This window comes from Anser anser (assembly GCF_964211835.1).
Source record: "Anser anser genome assembly, chromosome: 6".
NCBI classification, from domain to species: domain Eukaryota; kingdom Metazoa; phylum Chordata; class Aves; order Anseriformes; family Anatidae; genus Anser; species Anser anser.
In genome coordinates, this window is record NC_139726.1 from 1,356,608 (window position 1) to 1,374,809 (window position 18,202).

At 48.5% G+C, this 18,202-nt stretch overlaps 1 protein-coding gene across 2 annotated transcripts in view; it reads right to left on the reverse strand.

Annotated features, from left to right (window-relative positions):
- Positions 1-1,438: 1,438 nt before the first annotated feature.
- Positions 1,439-18,202, reverse strand: part of KCNJ3 (potassium inwardly rectifying channel subfamily J member 3) — a 40,037-nt gene continuing 23,273 nt past the window's right edge. Inside the window, exons 3-4 of one of the 2 annotated variants that reach the window (XR_014585767.1) lie at positions 2,768-4,740; positions 1,439-2,662 (exon numbers count right to left, since the gene is read on the reverse strand). Coding sequence is in view for 1 of the 2 variants with exons in the window: in XM_083840905.1 (XP_083697031.1) it covers positions 4,157-4,740 (584 nt within the window). In the remaining variant the exon portion in view is untranslated. Of the gene's footprint in view, positions 4,741-18,202 lie in introns of both variants that reach the window. The other variant, XM_083840905.1, reaches the window with a different exon arrangement.

The window sequence follows — 18,202 nt, forward strand, 5'->3', positions numbered from 1 at the left end:
CCCGCTGGCACTGTCACAGCACACTGCTGTGAGCGGCAGGCGCATTCGGGAGCAATGTGCAGCCACCATCTAAAATTTTTAGACTCTATGGATGCAGCTGTGCTCCAGCAGGGAGCCCATCCCCAAATCCTACCTTTGTGGGGCTCTCTTGCTGCCGCAGGCAGAATAAAGCCCTTAGACCTGATTTAAAAGCATTTACATTCTCCTCAGTCTGTGCACCAACACTGGATGCGGATCTATTTCCTTTTGCACTGTTATACCAGGAATGCTTCTCTTTCTTTCTAGCCCTTCTTCCCTGGCAGATTTTTTCCCCCTAAGCATTTAAAAGCTACCAGCAATTTCATTTCTCCCAGTAAGCACCGCAAATTCCCTCTTTCACAACCAGAGCTGAGGAAATAAATTCAAATGTATTCCACGTCTGGCGGCACGGCATGATTGATACAGCCCTGTGTTGTCGTGTCTTTTTGTTCTGCCACACTCGGTAATTCAATTATGCTAAGCAGAGCCTCGATTCCCTGGGCTGTGGCGTGTCTCACACGGGTAGCAGGGCGGTTTCTCAGGAGCTGAGTGCTTGGGAAGCCTGCATACATGTTAGCTGCAACAAGTACTCCTAGGTGATCTGAGCCATGCTGTACTGGGGGATTTGGAAACACCACCAGGAATAAAGCTCTGAATGGAAAGCAGGTGCAGGAGTACTCAAAGAAATCTCTGAATTTTACTATCACTTGTAACCGTATGGAAAAATATGCATTCGTATTAGCAATGTCACGGGCCTGGGGCCAGGTGAATAATGCATTAGGACGAGCATGTGCTGGGGCTGCCAGACGAGGCTGGGACTCTCAACAAGGTTAACTGGGAGAGATGAAGCGTGGTTACTGCGCTGGTAACGTTCATTCAGCAGCCACTGGGAGGGCAAGAGTTAAGAAGTCAGCTATCATTGCCAAATGATACCTTCAGTCATTCTCTATTTTTTTTTAGCACAGAATGCTTTTTGTCCATCCTGAGTGGTGACACCCAGGCACCGAGGGGGCAATTCATGCTAAGAAGCCGAAGAGGAAGGGCTGCTCCATAAGGGGGGAGGCCTGGTCGCCGCTAGTGATTTCTGGGTGATAACTATATAAATTCCTACTTCCCTCTGCATAAAGAGCTCCTAAGTCCCTGTGCACAAAGAAAGCGCATGTCATAAATTACAGAAAGCTAATATTCAATATACATATAATTACAGAAATCTAATATTCTGCACACAGGGGGCAGATGGGCCCCCAGGACCTAAAAAAACTACAACTAAACTGTGTTTTATTTTTGCTTTTCTTAAGACCAGTCAAGAGACTGGCCTTTTACACACACCAAATGTGAATTGTAAGTCCCTGAACAGCTTGAATACATAGCCACTTATTAAAGTATTAAAAAATGGAGAAAAGAGAAACACACCAGAGCATTTAAACCGAACGATTTTTGAAAGTTTAATATAGCTGTAGATAAAACTGAGCTTGCAGTATTAATGAATACAAGAGTTTGTTGTTTTGTATAATTCAAATAAACTTGTACATTTATACAGTTATAGAGTGCATGCCAGAAAATGCATTTAGTTTATTCTAATTTGAATATGTACAATTTACAATATAATTCAAGCATAAATTCAGCAGTAGAGAACACAGACCGGCTGTGCAATCGAACAAACAGATATACTTCTTCTTAGCATAAGCATTAGGGCTGAGCTAAATTGGTTAGGAAAAACAGAAAAGGGGTCACACCAATAAAAATGAAATATTAACCAGAAATAACTTCTTAAACCAAATAACTAAAGAAAGTTATCATCCATGTTTGTACTTTCACTCTCATTAACGAAAGACATGTATTTTAGCCTTAACGTACGTAACACACTGCATTACAAGCCACAAGCCTCAGAAATCTTGGGTCCAGCAAGGACAAGTGATTATTTGGATTTTAAAAAGTCAAACTTCTGAATTAATCATAACTTAGTATTTTATCTGGCATTAATTGAATAAAAGCGAGGATTCTTTCCCAGCATTTCGCATACTTTCAGGTATTTGTATGCAGCCGCTGAGTCACCCGCGCCCCTCAGGCTCCCTGCTCCCGGCTGGCTCCCTGCCTTGGGGTTGTAAAGCACGTGGACACGGCTCCTGCTTAATTCGGCCCCGCACGCAGCCGTGCCCGGATCCCAGGGGACAATGCCACTTCTCCCCCTGCACGGCAGGAGTCTGCTGTAGCTGGGCACCCACTGCCCCACCGCGGGTGTGCAAGGAGGGGAAGCCTGTTGCCCAAATGTTCCCGACGTTTGTTTTGGGTGGAGGGGGCACGGCTGGGTGCAATACCATTGCTCTTAGTCCAGGGATGTGCCACATTGATTTTCCACAAGGAAAAGTCAACCGGGCAGTGGGCTGTCCCATGGCAGCAGGGGATCTGGGCAGGGACAAGCCCCTGTGGCTGTCCCCCCAGTGAGGAAGCTGCCACCAGCACGTGGCTGTTTTCACGCAGCCAAGGGCTAGTGGAAGAGTTACACCTGGCACACAAATTTTACAGGACAACCTGAGCAAGTGTTAGCAAACAGGGGAAAACGTTCAGATTTTACCTTGCAGCGTTAGAGGTCTGCTCATCGCGCGCTGGGGATCAGCACACAGGGAGCTGCACACACGGTTCCCTTTAACAACAACGTGCAAAGAATTTCAGTATAGCCAAAGGTGTAAAAAGCATGCAGTGCCACTCAAAAATCATTATAAATGGTGAAAAAACCTTCAGTTAGTACCAAGTCCATGAGCGCACAACTGACCGACCCCACACGGTAACTTCCAGGATGAGCACCGAGCCACCACGGCGTTTGAGCCAACCCTTCCAGCGATGTTCAGCCTCTCGGTTCTTGCTCCAGGACAGCCTTTGTAACAAAAACGAACTGTTTTGTCCCTCATGGTGTAGAGCCCCCGAGGCTTTGCTCCCCATCGCCACCACCACCCAGCCCAGCCCCAGAGGGACAAGGAGCCCCTCCGCCACCCAGCTCCGAAGCAGCCACCCCACCTCGTGGCCCCACGTTTTGGGGCAAAACAGGATAAAAACCCAAAAACCAAACACAGCCACGGAAGGCTGTCAAAGCAGACATTTATACAAAGTATTACTCATTTCAAAACCCACAGGGTCAACCTTGGTTAATGTTTTTGAACATGTTTTTACCACAGAGAAACAGTGCAGGGAATCGCCCGGCAGCGCAGAGAACCCCTGGCACCGCTGGAGCACGGGGGGATTCTGGCCCTGCCCTTGGGGGCAGAGCATCCAGAACAAAAGCCTGCTTGACTTCATGGACAGTCAGCTATTGCCATAGTGAGCTGTCCTATCAATGTGAGAAACCAAGCACATGCTGTTTATTTGAAAGGGTTTTCTGGTTTTCATATGTATCTGTTATAAATTATGGAAGAACTCCAAAATTATTTTCTAATCATACCTAAACTGATAATTTTACTCCTTTTTTTTATTGTTTTGCCTAGCCTTGTTAATATAAGTTTCTTTTCTAAATAGTGCCTTATGAAATACATTCTTTTTCCAGTAGCCTATAGGCAAAAAAAAGAAACCCAGGAAAATGTTAAAGCAAAATGGAAACCAGCAGTTAATTTAAGGCTAGCAGATTTGGTGTGAGGAAGTAACTAATACACCTTCTTTCAAGGAAAAAAAAACATGCACCATAGCCACTTTGTGGAACAAAACATCACAACCCACATCAGAAAAAAAATATTAACTCAAATTATAACTTACCCTGAAAGTTACCCACTCTCATATTTTACCTACTACATACTTTTAAGAAATAAAGGGGAACGGAACACCCCTTTATATATTTTTCAGAATATACAGTATAAATATAGTACGAGTCATGCCATAAAACTATATGCAAAAATTGCACACTATTATTGCATGCGCGTTGTGATACTACATGCCGGGCACGGTCGGCAGGATGGTGAGCATGCGTACGGCCCCGCTGCCGCCACCACCACCACCACCACCACCACCACTGCCACCGCCACCGCCGCCACCGCCACCCCCTGGGCACGTGGAGCCAGCGCGGGAGGCGGTGCGGAGGCCGGCCGGCCTGCCCACGCTGCGCCTCTCGCCGCAGTCCGGGCTTTGCGAGCCAGCCAGGCGCCCGGCCGGGCTATGTGAAGCGGTCCGAATTCATTTTTCTCAGTTTGGGAGGAAGGTTCCCTTCCATCCGGCCGCCACCCGACAGTTTCTGGAGCTTGGGTGGCAAGTCGGCCACGGACTGGCTCATGGGATCCGACATCATCTTTGTGGTTTTGGACACCAGTTTCTCTTCCGAATTCCCAGGGACCGAGCTGATCCGCTGCAGTTTCATGGGTAAATCCCCCATGCTGTAGGCCTTCTCGGAGGTGGTGGAGCTCATCCTGAGGAGTTTTTTGGGGAAGTCTTCCCTTCCAGTTATTTTCTGCAGTTTTGAAGGTAGTTTTGTGCCAACTTCATCGAGACCATCCAGGCACTCCACTGAGTTGTTCCTTTCTTTGCTGTTGCTGACAGCGGGCGCTATCAAGGGCGAGGACATGAGCAGCATCTCCTCCTGCTCCTTCACGCTGTACGGCGGGGTGGGGACCTCGAACGTCGCGTGGAACTGGGAGTAATCGACCTTGAAGAACCCTTCTTCCAAGGAAATGACCGGGAAGAAGCGATGACCCCAGAGCACCTCGTCCTCGGTGTAGGACGTCCTGGCTTGGCACGTCATCCCTGCAACCAGCAAGGGAGAAAACTCGATTGGTTATGGATAATTTTGGAAGCACTTACATCAGGGGTGGGGGGGGGGGGGTTGAACACTTCAAAGAAACATATTTTATATTTTTAAATGTATAAAAGAGAAGGCACTGGTGTGTCTACCACTTTCATACAGTTGCTATTAAATTGTCATCCTCAGTGTGAGAGGAGCCAAAAATAGAGCAAGGGGCGTAACTGCATGAATAATTCATATCTATTGTTACGGCCACTTCTGAAGGCACTGCTGATGAAGTGAAAATACAGAGCTACCCTTTTAACCCCAGCATTAAGTTAGCCACAGATGCTAATTGCAACTTGGAGTTGGACTTGATGGGATCTTAAAGTATTACTCAACTGTTCCGCATGTTCATCATATTCATGAAATTATACAAAACCAGACCCTACACTTATGGGTTATGTGCACAAAAAAAGCCCACACTAGTGCACTTCAGTCCACCGGAGAGCAATAAGTATGTGCTGTGAAATGTATTTATTTCTCTTCAAGTGCTTCATGAGCAATCTGCTCACAGATACATAATGGCCTGGCTGAGATCTAAGTTTCAAAACATTAGCATGGACAGAGAAATATGACCACGGAGCCCAATACGGCCCTTCTCCCCCTGCCTCCCACCCCTGCCCACTCTTCCTCCTCCTCCTCCTCCTCCTCCTCCTCCTCCTCCTCCTCCTGCTGACTGCTGGCCCCTGGCCACCCACCTGCCCTGAAGAACCAGAGAAATAAATGTGAAATGTGTGGTTGTTTTTTTTTTCTTTCCTTTTTTTTTTTTTTTATGTTGTTTATAAATAGTCTCTATAGCAATCAGGAAATACAACTGCACTACCATTTTATCCTGGTGTAACAAATTGCAAAAATGGCATTTGGTTTTCAGAACGTTAAATCTACCTGGACAAACACATCCTTTGCCTAGCTAACAACAATGCCTTTAAGTCAAGAGCAAATTAAAAGAAACTGGAAAGCACAAGAAAACTGCTAGCAGGGCTGTAGGAAAGGGTAGTGGGGGATGAATACACATCTGGTGACACACAGCCAGAAAAATAAAATGTTATTGCATTTCATGTTACTGCTAGCAGAATGGAATTTTTCGTTTTGCATAGCAATTTCTACTGCTAATACCCTGAACATTTCACAAGGCATAAAAAACACAGTTTTCCATTTTATCTCTTAGGAGAAAAACATGAGCCTGGGTAGGGTTTTGCCGGGGGTACTTTCCCACTGCCAATAACACAGCCTCCCCTGAGCTGATGGCTCTGCAAGTGCACACAACAAAACCCAAACCACCCCTGCCCCTTCACGCCAACCACGGATAGGACAGCATTTTATACTCTGTGATGGGTTTAGAAAAACAAAACAAAACAAAACAAACCACATAATTTGTAGAAAAATGGTAATTATAGCGAGTACTTCTTCCATCTGTGTCCTTTATTCTGCAGCTGTTCATTAGCTGCACCTTCGCAGGGACGGCACAGCCCTTTCCCCTCTCTCCTGCAGGCCTGCCTGCCGCGGAGCCCCCATCAGGAGCCGAGCGCTTCCCGTAACGCGTGTGCTGGGGAAGCGGCACTGCGGCGGCCTGCGGTGGCTGCCGAGCAGATGGCCGGTTAACTCGGTGACCTGCGCTTTAGGTAACAAACACCTCCAATGCAAATCTCTCCTAGAGCACTTGGTAGCGGACGACGCTGCCGGTGGGCAGGAGGTGCCAGCACCAGCAGGACGCGCGATGCATGGGCTCAGGGGAGGGCACCAGGCTCTCTCCACCCCAAGCCATCACCCTGCCATCTACCAAACCTGTGGCTGTCACTAGGCTGTTAAAGGAGGAGCATTTTACCTGCCTGTTATCAGAAAATTTATTAGCTGATGTGAAAGAAAATCAACTGCACATTTCGTTACATTGATATAACCCTTTGGAAGCTCGTCTGAGAGAGAAATATTTGCAGGTATATAATTTTTTCTTCAAAATCAATTCATCCTATTCTCTAACAAACCCAGGGTTGCAAATTATTCAATAGTCTCTCAGGATGAGCAGCAGCAACTAACACGCCTGTCAGCACAGGGAGTAACTGTCACGCTAGGCAGAAGATGCGAGGAGCTGCCTAACAAGCTCTGATAGGGCACTGGACAAGAAATCAATTTTCAGATCTTCCTCCAGCTCCGTTGCGTTTCCCGGCTCTCCCTTCCCTTGCCACTCCCTTAGCAAACTCCCAAGGGCAGCAGACCACGGGCACGGCAGCGCCTCTGCTGCTGCAGCCTTGGCACAGCACTGCAGCCCTGGCCATGGCACCACGCTCCAGGCCCCGGCTGGTGGCCGTGTCCCTGCGCGGGACAGAAAGTGGCTCCTCGCAGGCAGCCAAGCCTGCAGCCCTTGCTGCCTCCTGTGGGAAAATTAACGGTGTGAAATACAGCAGCAGCATGCTCCTCAGGGCCGTCGGCCCACAGTTTGCATAGACGGGAGGCCTTCGCCTTGGCCAGCACAAATAAGGCCCCGGTGCACTTGACAGCCCTTGCAGATAACTACCCCTGTGCTATTTTCCATCCGTATCTCTATAAGCCATGCTCCGAAACGGACAGGCCTGATATTTCAGGGCAGAGGCAGCTTCCTCCTGGTCCCACCAAGCCAAGCAGACCTCCAACACGCAGGAGGACCGCGGCCAGGCCCGACCCACCGGTGTGGTGGTGAGGTTGGGCTCGTAGGCTTCCCTCTCCTTCTGCTGGCATGGAAGACTCTTTTTTTTCCTGAGGAGGTATTCAGCAGCAGGGGATGAAGCCGACAGAACCTTTGATGCCTTCGTCATGTTAATGGGCTGGTTAAATTTTTACCAAGTTGTCTATATTATTGATATTCATTGGCAGGATAAATTTTAAATTCTCTTTTGGAATAAACATGCTGTATGCTGTGCTTGTAATTAAGAAGCCATCTATTTGTCAAAGTAAAAGGGTTGGGTGCATGTTGTTCATCACCCCAAATGCATGCGTCCATCACGAAGTGCTCTTCAGCAGCCGATGATTGCAATGCACATTAGCAAAGCTCTGGCTGAATACAAATCGTGATAATGCATCTGAAAATAGGTACGCTTATGCATATATGCCCACATAACCCCAAACCAAATGTCCACTAGGAAAACCTCTACTATTTCAAAACCACAGGCTGCAAAAGCTTTGTTCACTGTGCCCGACGGAAGAGATTTCCATAAAGAAGCTGCTCTTAAGGTGGCCTGCACTCTCACAAATCTCTGGGCATTTTGGACCACCTCTACCCAGGTTGTCTTACAGTGTTTCCAGAAATTACATTTCTTCCATGGAAATCAGCACCTGACTCTCACCTTTCAAAGCATTAGGAATAATGAGCTTTTGGACGCATCCCTTTGCAGGAGGATGCTGAAATGCTATCAGAAGATGTGGTTGCTCTTCCTGCTGCCGATGCCCTGTGGACATGGCCCTGCATGCCCTTTTTCCATCCCAGCAGCACAGTCATGCAGGGATCCCTCCATGCTCATCTGGCACCCGCTGCACGCTCTGGCGTGTAATGCCACAGGACCGCTGGAAAAGCCCAGCCATCGACGTCTGAGAAAATTTTCCATTAAATTCCTCGAATAAAGTACAGCAGAGCAGCTCTGGAGGCTGAGCATGGGTTAAATCCGTGAGCCTGTTTCCTTGTGATTTATATGAAAGCATTTTTTTTAATAATCATGCCTCTTCCTTTCATCATTTGCTCTATCTGAAGCAAGTGCTATCATTGGAGAAAAATGCATCTCTCTGCCATATTGTAAGTTATTAAATACAAGTTATTATTTCTAACGAGGTAGAACGCTCGCTTGTAGAGCCTTAGCCGGGTTGGAGAAGTGAATGCAATTATCTCAGGCTCAGCCAGGCAACGGCTATTCGAGCTTTTGTTTTCCCCTGCCCCTGGCTCCTGCAGGCTCGGCCTGAATACCCCAGTCGCAGGAAACACCAGCGAGAAACTGGGCTATGCCTGCACTTCAGACACAGCTGCTGAGACGGGGAGCTGACAGCACACCAGCTCAGTAAACACGCCACGAGGAGAGGTCAGAATTCCCCAGCATCTGAAATCCCAATAATTAAGATAATTATCCTGATTGCTTCTAGCTTTGCTACAGGGCAAGACTAGTTCCACAGTGAAGTGACGGCATCCCAAAGGACAGCCGCTGTTGCCACCAAACCCCAAAATCCAGCCTAATTTCATACCGCCGCATGCGCTTGTCACACGTCCCCGGCACCGCGGCACCGACAGCTGCCTGCCTGCCTTCCCCCAGGGGCAGGTGGGGGACAAAAACCTCTGCAAATAAGCCGGTTGACTAATTCTATCCTGTAATAACCCTCAAATTATTTCTAAATTTCTAAAGTACCCAGATGGAGGTGGCTGTATCCAGGCAGTTTCCAGACCTCGCAGTACGCAGCCTGGAAAGCCTGGCAGCGCGCTGCTGTCCCGGCGGCCTCTGCAGCGGGAGCCGGCCGACAGCAGCAGCTCGTAAGCTTCAACAGCCCCCATGACAGCCCCAAAAGAACTGTAGGCACGCTGAGGACATTGGCTCCTCTCTCTGTCCCCACGGGAGCCCCCAAGTTTCACCTTGGCTCCTGCCCTGTTTTCGGGTTGCAGCTTGCCAGCGAGGGGCAGGACCTCGAGAAGGAAGGAGATCATCCTTCGGGCGTCTTCACACCCCAGCCCTCAGGGTGAAGGGAAATCCTGCAGGAAGAGCTCCTATCGAAAATGCATAAATGCAAGGAATGCTCGCTTATGTTTGTCTTTTTTTATTTTTTTTTCTCATTAAGTTTTGGGCCCCGCAGGTTAAGGCACCTGGGCCCAGGCCGGGGAGGCTGCCCCCTCTGAAACCTGGGGCTGACCTGTAAAGCCTCAAAACCTCCAGCAACATTAGAAGCCCACCAGCCAGGAATGTTCTAGTGGTTACCAAGAATTAAACCATTTTACCATTGCAATGTAAGGCCATGAAGGCAGTGCAAGGAGAGAGCCTTGACGCGAGACTTGACATAACAATACACCGCACTTCTTGCTGTGCTCCCACGGGACCAAGGGAAGATTTACAGCTTCAGCAAAAGGGAGGTGCGTGATTTCCACAGAAATCTCTTTCTCTTGGGGTTCCAGGACTGAAGAGAAGTGAAATAATTGCTTTTTAAAATCAAGGGAACAACAAGCTGGCTTGTGTCACGTTTAGCTAAGTCACGGCACGATATCCTGATGTGAACATCTGGCCGCTCAGCCTCCTTGTGCCTGAAATGAAAATAGATGTCTGAATTCTGCAGCAAGCCAGAAAATGGGCGCCCAAAATGTGAGGTCAGAAACAATTCAGCAAAACTTGGAGTGACGGATGCTCTCAGGCTTTTCCTCTCAGTGTTCGCTGCAACATTATTTTTTAATATAACTTAAAATGACAAGCCGTGCCATGTACGGCTGAGAAACACACAGCCCAATTTCTAACCTGACAGCAAGTGCGGTGCCTAAACTCAGATAGTTCCCATCCATTTTGAAAGAACAGCTATTTTTAGCACTAGCGTTCTTCCACTATAATTTCAGGACAATTTTTTATTAAGCGGGATAGTTTGAAGTGCAATAAAACTTTGTCAATTTGAGGTTCTTGCCGCTGCCTGGTGTAAGCGTCTGATTTACAGCAGCAGCCCTTTTGCAAGCTGGTTTTCTTTAATTAAAGGCAGCTGGGCAGACACCGTGCCACCTTTACATGTAAAGTGCATCTGATTACTTTTTAAATAATATTTCAATAAAAGAAGCTTTTCTAAAGAGAAAAAAAAATCCTCAAATGCCAGAGACAAACTCATTCTTCAAGGTAACAACCGTAGAAAGGTGCTCAATGTTTTCATGAAAACACAAGCACGTGCAATTCAAATAATTTCTCTCATTTAAGCCTTAACTGAAGGAATAACTGCTTGTGTTTTCAGAGCGCCTTTCCTTTTGAGGTTCTCTCTGGCAGGCTTTTGTCCCCACAGAAGCAGCTCCCAGCCCTCCTGCTTCTCACAGCGACAGCTCAGCCCGGAGCCCAGGGACCCCGGCGTCGTGGGGCCGGCAGGAGAAATGGCCCCTTGTAGTCACAGTAGGATCCCTCTTCAAACTTAAATCCGCAGCGGGCTTCTTCCAGACTGCTGTGCTTGACCACCATTTATCACTGAAATCTATAAATTGCCCGAACAAAAGGAGGGCAGAGATTAATCAGGTGAAGCACCTATGCTAAAGGGGAACAAAGGGAGCGGGGGTTATCGAGTAACAACATGCACACATTTATGCAACAGTCAGACATCATTCTTATGCTAAACATTTTAATTTCTCATCACCGAATAGCAGACCCAGGCTTCTGCTTTGCTACCCGATTTAGACACGGTGTTTATGCTCTGGCACTATAAATACCTCCCGGCTCGCTCAGGCTGTGCTGTTCTCCCAGGAGCTATCGCCACGCTTAAAAAGTGCTGGTGACAGCCAGGGTAGTCTTTATCAGCTGCTCCTCTTAGGGCAATTTTTAATCACTGATAGATGCATAGCTTTCTGACACCTTGCAGACAGCCCGTCTTGATGCTTACCAGGACCACGGGAGCTGTCACCAGCACGTGTTGTAACAGGCTTGGAAAATGTCACCAAACCCACGTGTCAAAGCAACGCGCCGCCGCGTGCATCCGCGCTGCTCCTGCCTAGAGTGCAACAGGTGACCGTGCCATGAGCTAACCTCCCCTCTGATGGGGATGGTCCCCAAAAAAAGGGGACAATGTGGGTGGAAATAAAAGCACGGCAGCCTCCAGCATTGCCATGCTGGGCTCTGCACGCAGAAATACTCCGCAGCACCATTTCCCCTGCTTTTGGAAAAACAGGGCCAGATTCTCAGTTACCCAAACAGAAATCTTGAACACACATTTAATGCAGTGACAGCAATTTGTACTATCCAAGAATCTGGTCCAGTATTTTTCGTTTTTTTTTTTTTTTTTAAACACACAAAAAAATACATATTCTTTTGAAAGACCAATCTGTTCCTTTCCCTCTACGTGCAGGAGTGAGTCAGGGTTGACTTCAGCCCTTCAGCTCCTCTCTTTGAGCAGATTTCTCTGCAGAGCCATCTGCCACACGCCAGTTCTTGCATCCTTTCCCTCCCACTGGCACGCCACTGAACAAGCCACAGCTCCCAGGTGGAAGCGTTCAATCCCTGCACCACTGGGCGCCCTCCAGAGCTCCCCTCCAGCCTGAATTTTCAGTGATCCCAAGCCCCGTGATAACTTCCCCCAGGGGAAGGTTGCTAATCCCCCCGTCTGCGCCACCCTCCTCCGAACTGCAGGCGAACACGCGGTGCTGGGTTCGTGCTCAGCGGAGCTGGGCGTTTGGGGACGCTGGGGAAGAGGTAGGGGAAGGCAGGATTGTTTTGTTAAATCAGAACAAAATTGTTGGTGGTCAGGGGAGGCAGCAGGAACACAGATTGAATGAAATGTAGGAGAAGTATGCCAAGCTGTCAGAAAAGGGAAAAAAAAAAAAGACATTTAAAATAAATTATCCTCTTCGAATGAGAACATTTTCATTATGAGGCAAGCAACACAAAGCCCAGCAGCAGCCCAGCCCTCTGAATACGCAAATTCCTCACCGGTCCCATGCTTCTCCAACACCCACCAGACCATATGCTGCTCAACACCAAAATAGAGCTCCTCGATCTTCAGGGCTTTGGCAGGCCAACAGGAGTCTGAGGAAGCATTTCACGTTCGAGGCCGCCTTCCCGGGATGGAAAACGCGTGCATCTCCACAGGGACGGGCACGATTCACTGGTGCCACACAACGCTCCCCCGCCGTCCGTGCTCCTGGGTACCGCGGATGTGTCAGCTGCCAGCCACCCGCCTCGCTGGCACCCAGCTCGTGTCTGTCCGTCTGGCTGTCTGTCCGCAACCACAGCCAGAGACTGGGCCCTCGGGGATGGCTGGGAGGCTTGTTTAAAGATACCATCAACCTGACAGCCGCTTTCTAAGCAACGCCGCTGAAAATGACGTGCCATTTGGTATGGGCTGTATCAATAGAAGGATGAAATGCAACACAGAGCTGTGTTTGAAAATAAATGTTCCTTATTTAGCGTTGTTGGTCTGACATATGTATTAATTTGCTGGATGCCTTCACAACACCACAGACTGAAAGGCAATCCGTCCACCCCCAGACCTGCTTCAAACGAACCTGCTCCTGTGCTGCTGTGACTTGCCCTTCTGACCCGCATCCCCCTCCAGCCCATGGCTCTTCCAACAGCAAATTCAGCGTGAGACACCCTGAAGAAGACTGCCAGCCGCTCGTAAAAGAGAAAACCTGACTGACCATCCTCTCCTGATGTACCAGTACTTAAAATTATGATGATCACCGCCCGCCCCTGTACTCACATACACCCCACACGTATCTCAGGGCTAGATCCAGTGAAGGAGGGGGTACTCGTCTGCTGGAAACCAGGGGACACCTCCAAATACAGGTGAAAAAGGGAGCAAATGGCCTCTGGTATTAGGCAGGGGCTGCCTGCAGCACACACATAGCAAACTCCTGGGATGGCACAGCACCAGCCACGCTGCGCGCAGAAGCCACGTCCTCCTGCAGCGCTGGCATCGGCTCATCCGTCATCGGCACAGCACCCGGTCACAGCCTGCTCTGAGGGCACGCTCTGTGACTTTCTGCTGCGCAGAAATCTGCTGGCATAACGTGTAAACCAGCCTTCCTGCCTGCAGCTACTTCATCCTCACCCACCCTTCGCGAGAGCGCCTGGTTTGCACCCAAAAAAATCCCAGTCACCAGCTCCATCAGCAGCATCTCCCCGCGTGCACAGCTTGTGTCATGTATTTAAAATTAATTCACAGTGCTTAACACAAGATCCCTTGAACTAAACATAGCATTTGCCGCAGAGTCTTCAGTTTTAGCTGACAAACATTTCTTGCAAACACGTCAGGCACACAGAATTTCCCAAGAAATAGATGCCTAAATTTTGTCAGTTCTGGGTGAAACGAGTATTTTGGTAATCTCTTTGATTACCTTTGATAATCGCTGGGCTGTAAAGGTACCTTCAGGAAACCAGGCACTCGTTGCTGCACCCCACGTGAGCACAGCACAAATATGTAGTGAACAAGTCATGCCCTCGGGAGGGGGCGAGAAGCCCCTGCACTGACCCTGCAGCTTCTCCCAGCCATGCTGTGCACCCTGCCAGAGCACTCCCTTCCCACCACGCGTCCGAGGGTTCATTTCGTTAATATTTAAGTCACTTAAATATCAAGAATGAGGCTGTGTTTGTCCACAGTTTTATCATTAGCCGCAGCAGAGAAATCTCTGCTTTGCTGCTGACATAACGGGGCGCCGAGGTGAACTCACGTTCCTGAGCCCGTGCACCCTGCCCACGGACACAAGTGCTCCAAGCAAAGAGGGGACTGAGTGCCAGCAGAAATTGTCTCTGCTGTCTCATCATGTCAAGAATTTAACTTAAATTACAGCAAAGCCGTGAGATCAACAGCGTTCACATGTTTTCAGAAGCAATCAGCAAGAAGAGCATCCTCGCAGGCGCTGCCAGTAAAGGGACACTTCCCCACGAGAAGGCAGCACCCAGGCAGGTGCCCACCTAAAATATGCAATTTCAGAAAGGGCTATTGCTGCCGGCAGTGCCCACAGAAAATAAACACAGCTGCATGGAGACGAGCAGGAAAGCAGACAGTATATCTCTGCAAGCATACAGTTGTTCATTAGGCTTCATTTCCTGGCAGCAATTTCAGGTTTTCATGAAAATTACCTATCTATATACAACCAGAAATGCCTCTGAGGTTTCAAAATAATCACAAACTTTAGAAAAGAGAACACCTTAAAAACAGAATTTTCTCCTCTTTATGCAGTAATTTGTTGACAGTGTTGTAGTTAGCTCCTGGAATATACATGAGCTTACCGAGCTAACACAACATCAGTTTGGATTTTGGGAGGTAATAAGCGCTCGTTCCAGGTTTCTTTCCCTTCCTGGAAGCTTGCTGTACACACAGGCTTTCCACAAACATTAACAAACCCGCTCTGCTCCCTTTGAGCAGGATATTTCACTGTTTGGCTTCACCTCTGATGTTACATCTCTCCCAAAGCCATTAGCAAGGAGGCAAAACAATATTCTCACCTGCATTTTTTCTACAAAAAAGCTTTACCTACACATGAGACCAAAATACCACTGCCCACCACTGCTCGACTTTATTATCAACTTCACAGCTTGCTCAGGCTGCCCAGTTCATGAATGCTGCTAAAATATGAAACTCAAATGGCAATAATTTTAAGGATGCTCTTCAGCATCAATTACGAGGAATTCAGCTGCTTTAATTTCCATAAGAGCCACAAGAGAGCCCCAGATGCCCAGTGGGACATCACTGGTTTTTGTTCTTCGCATCTGAATGGTCCCTGGCCGCAAAGAGCAGTAAAATAAATTGCCCATTACCTTGGGTTTCCAGCCTTTGAACACGGGGCTCGCTCATCAGAACAACGTGACTGTCTCTGGCCAAGGAAAGCCTCTTGGCTCCAGCCTGATGGCTGATTGCTGCCTTTACAGCAGAGAAGATGAAAGAGACAAGATGCACTTCTGTGAAAAATCATGGAACTGCTTCGCTTCCCAGTTACCCTGCAGAAGAAAGCGTGCGGGGCTTTATAGCCAGCATCACAGAGATGCTGGGAACATGACACAACACAACATGCTTTCTCCGTAACTAATTTTTAAAATCAACTGAGCACAGGAAGATTCGTGCTGCCCTGCCTCTGCTGCCTGTGGCGTGGTTTCAGCAGCCTCAGATGAATGCCGGGGAGAAGAGTCTGGGTCGAGCCCTCCAGCTGGTCCCGGTGTCACCGGCCACCCTCCTCCCACGCCGAGGGGCTCTGCAGCTCCAAACTCCAGCCATGGGCTCCCCCGTGCAGAAAAGCAGCCCCGCTGCCCCTTTACCCAAGGATGTGGTGGTGGAGCGCTAACCCAACGTCGAGCAGGAAGCCACTGTTTTTTTTTTTTTTTTTCCCCTTGGTAATATATTTGTCTGATCTCTGCGGATAACAGAGGTGCATTCTGATTACCAGATGCACAACATTTCAGAGCTGTCCCTTCCTTTGCAGTGCCATCAAACCTCTCCCGTATTAAAATAAAAATAAAAATCCCAAAATAAAACAGGCCTAACATTTCCTGGTGCAAAGGCAGGGAAGGCAGATAAGGCTCTGAGTTATTGCACGCTGTTTTCTTCATGTGGCCCCATCTTCCATTACGGTTTATATACAAAGCATCGAGAAGATAATATAGCAGAAAATAATTTCCTGCAGCATGCACAGGAGCGAGACTATTATAGCAGCAAGCAAAGGTTAATTAGTGACTATATATATTGTAATGTGACGTCATGCCGCGTACTTGTTACTCCCGTGTGCACCCCAGGAGAATAAATGAGACAGAACTGAAAGCTGTGCTGTACCAATAACCATATGCCTATGAGGAGCTTCTAATTTTACACATAAACCCGTTCCCTTACATGCAGATTGCGCTGACATTAACTCTCATCCCCAACCTGCAAACCCAAAGGCCAGTTTAAAATCTTGCAACTCTGGGACTTTTTGACATTTTGGGGAAAATCATGACTTTTTTCCCGGAAATCTCAGAACTGAGACATTATTTTTGACATTTCCTTGTGAATTTTGTATGGTATTCTTTTTTGTTTCCAATCCTACATGTCGGTGTATTGCTCTTCTTCTGGGGAAAGCCCCGCTGGGCTGAGGTGCCTGCACGCCTTCACACCGCGTGAGGCAGAAGGAGCTCTGAGATGCTCACGTGGCAATCACCGCAGAAGACCTCAGTTCAAATTCGGGGCAGTGGTCACCAGTTTCCATCACTTATTAAGCCGTAGGATAAATGTGAAAAGTAAATCCAAGAAACTACGGAGAAAGCCTCTGGTGAATACATAAAATTTAACAAGCTTATCTGAGCTAAATACTTTTCCCAAGTCAAAGATTTGCTAATTACTTCCCAAATATCTGTTTTTATGCTGAGACACCATAAAAAAGAACAAGGTGCTGGCAAGGTCTGTCTGTCAGCTTTTTGTCCCATCCTCAGGACAGTGGGCACAGTTGCAGAGAGGTCCCAGGTCTGGGTCTTCTCTCTTCTGGATGCCCACAGAAGCCATTTCTTGCAGACATTTCCATTCTTTGCTACAGAAGGACTATCTAAAGGCATCGTACATTTTTCTGACAAGAAATACTGCTTTGTAACCAAGCAGTGGACACAACCCTTTGTGCCAAATCGCACGTGCCCCTTTGCTGGGGCAGCGCCTCAGGTGACTGCGTCTAGCCGCGGAAACCTTCCACCAGCAGACAGCAACACGTGGTGACCCTTCTAAAAACCGACACAAAATTAATAAACCCGTGCCACAGGCGTGCAGGTTATCGCAGTGATTTGCAGCTGAGCGAACCACACAAGAGGTGGCTGCTTTCTCAGTCTGGCATCACGCGCTCGGGAAACCACAGCACCCTGGGCTATGTGCTGCTGCCAGGAAGCACGGGCTCAGGCCAGCACGGGTGGTGCTGTGATCCCAGAGCTACAGCGAGGGCACTCTTCCTGGGACGGGACGGGACGGGAAGCCCCTCCTCACCTGAGCCCCTCCTCATCAGCCAGAACAGTAGCCACTGCATAACGGGAGAAGAAAAAAAAAGAAAAAGAGTTTACAAGCTCTTGTACGCACGGACTGGCACAGATCTTCTCATTAACAGCCACTGTCATCTGTGGTTTTCCTCCACGAAATCCACGTACTAGCTTCTCTTATGTGAGAAGCATTCCGTAAAAATGCAGTATTTCAAAGCTTCCACAATTCTGTGTGGTAACATCACGCTTAATGTACTCTACGATCTCAAAACCTGGGTGCTGGTGTGGAGACAACTGTAACTAGCACCCGCATGGCAGTCTGTCACAGAGGTTTGGCTCCGAGGGCAGAGCAGACACGACTTCCACTTCAAGCTCAAGGCCCTGGCCAGGCCACAGCACCCACGCAGCAAGGAACGTGCACAAGTCCTGCTCATCACCTTCGGGCACATAACTTCATCACCTCCTGAAACTCCCAGGAAAGGCGCCTGGACGCCAGCTCCCGGCCAGGAGTCCCCCCTTCAGCCGCGCCTGGGCCTGGCCCACCTCCGGCGCCCGACGGCAGCCAGGGTGCCACAGTACGCTACCTGAAGTCATTAATTATTTTGTTTGTGTTTACTGATGTTCTCAGGTTGATCTGCTCAGCGCTAATGAGGCATTTACTCTCAATTAGAAGCCTCCTTCAGAAGCGAGCTCTAATTCCAGCGAGCTTTGCAGATGAATTAATTACAATGCGAGCGCTCAGCCGTCTGCTGGCGCCTCTGCTCTGCTCCAAGCACCTGCGCTGGACAACGGGGTGCTGAGAACAAGTAAGCCCATTTTTTCA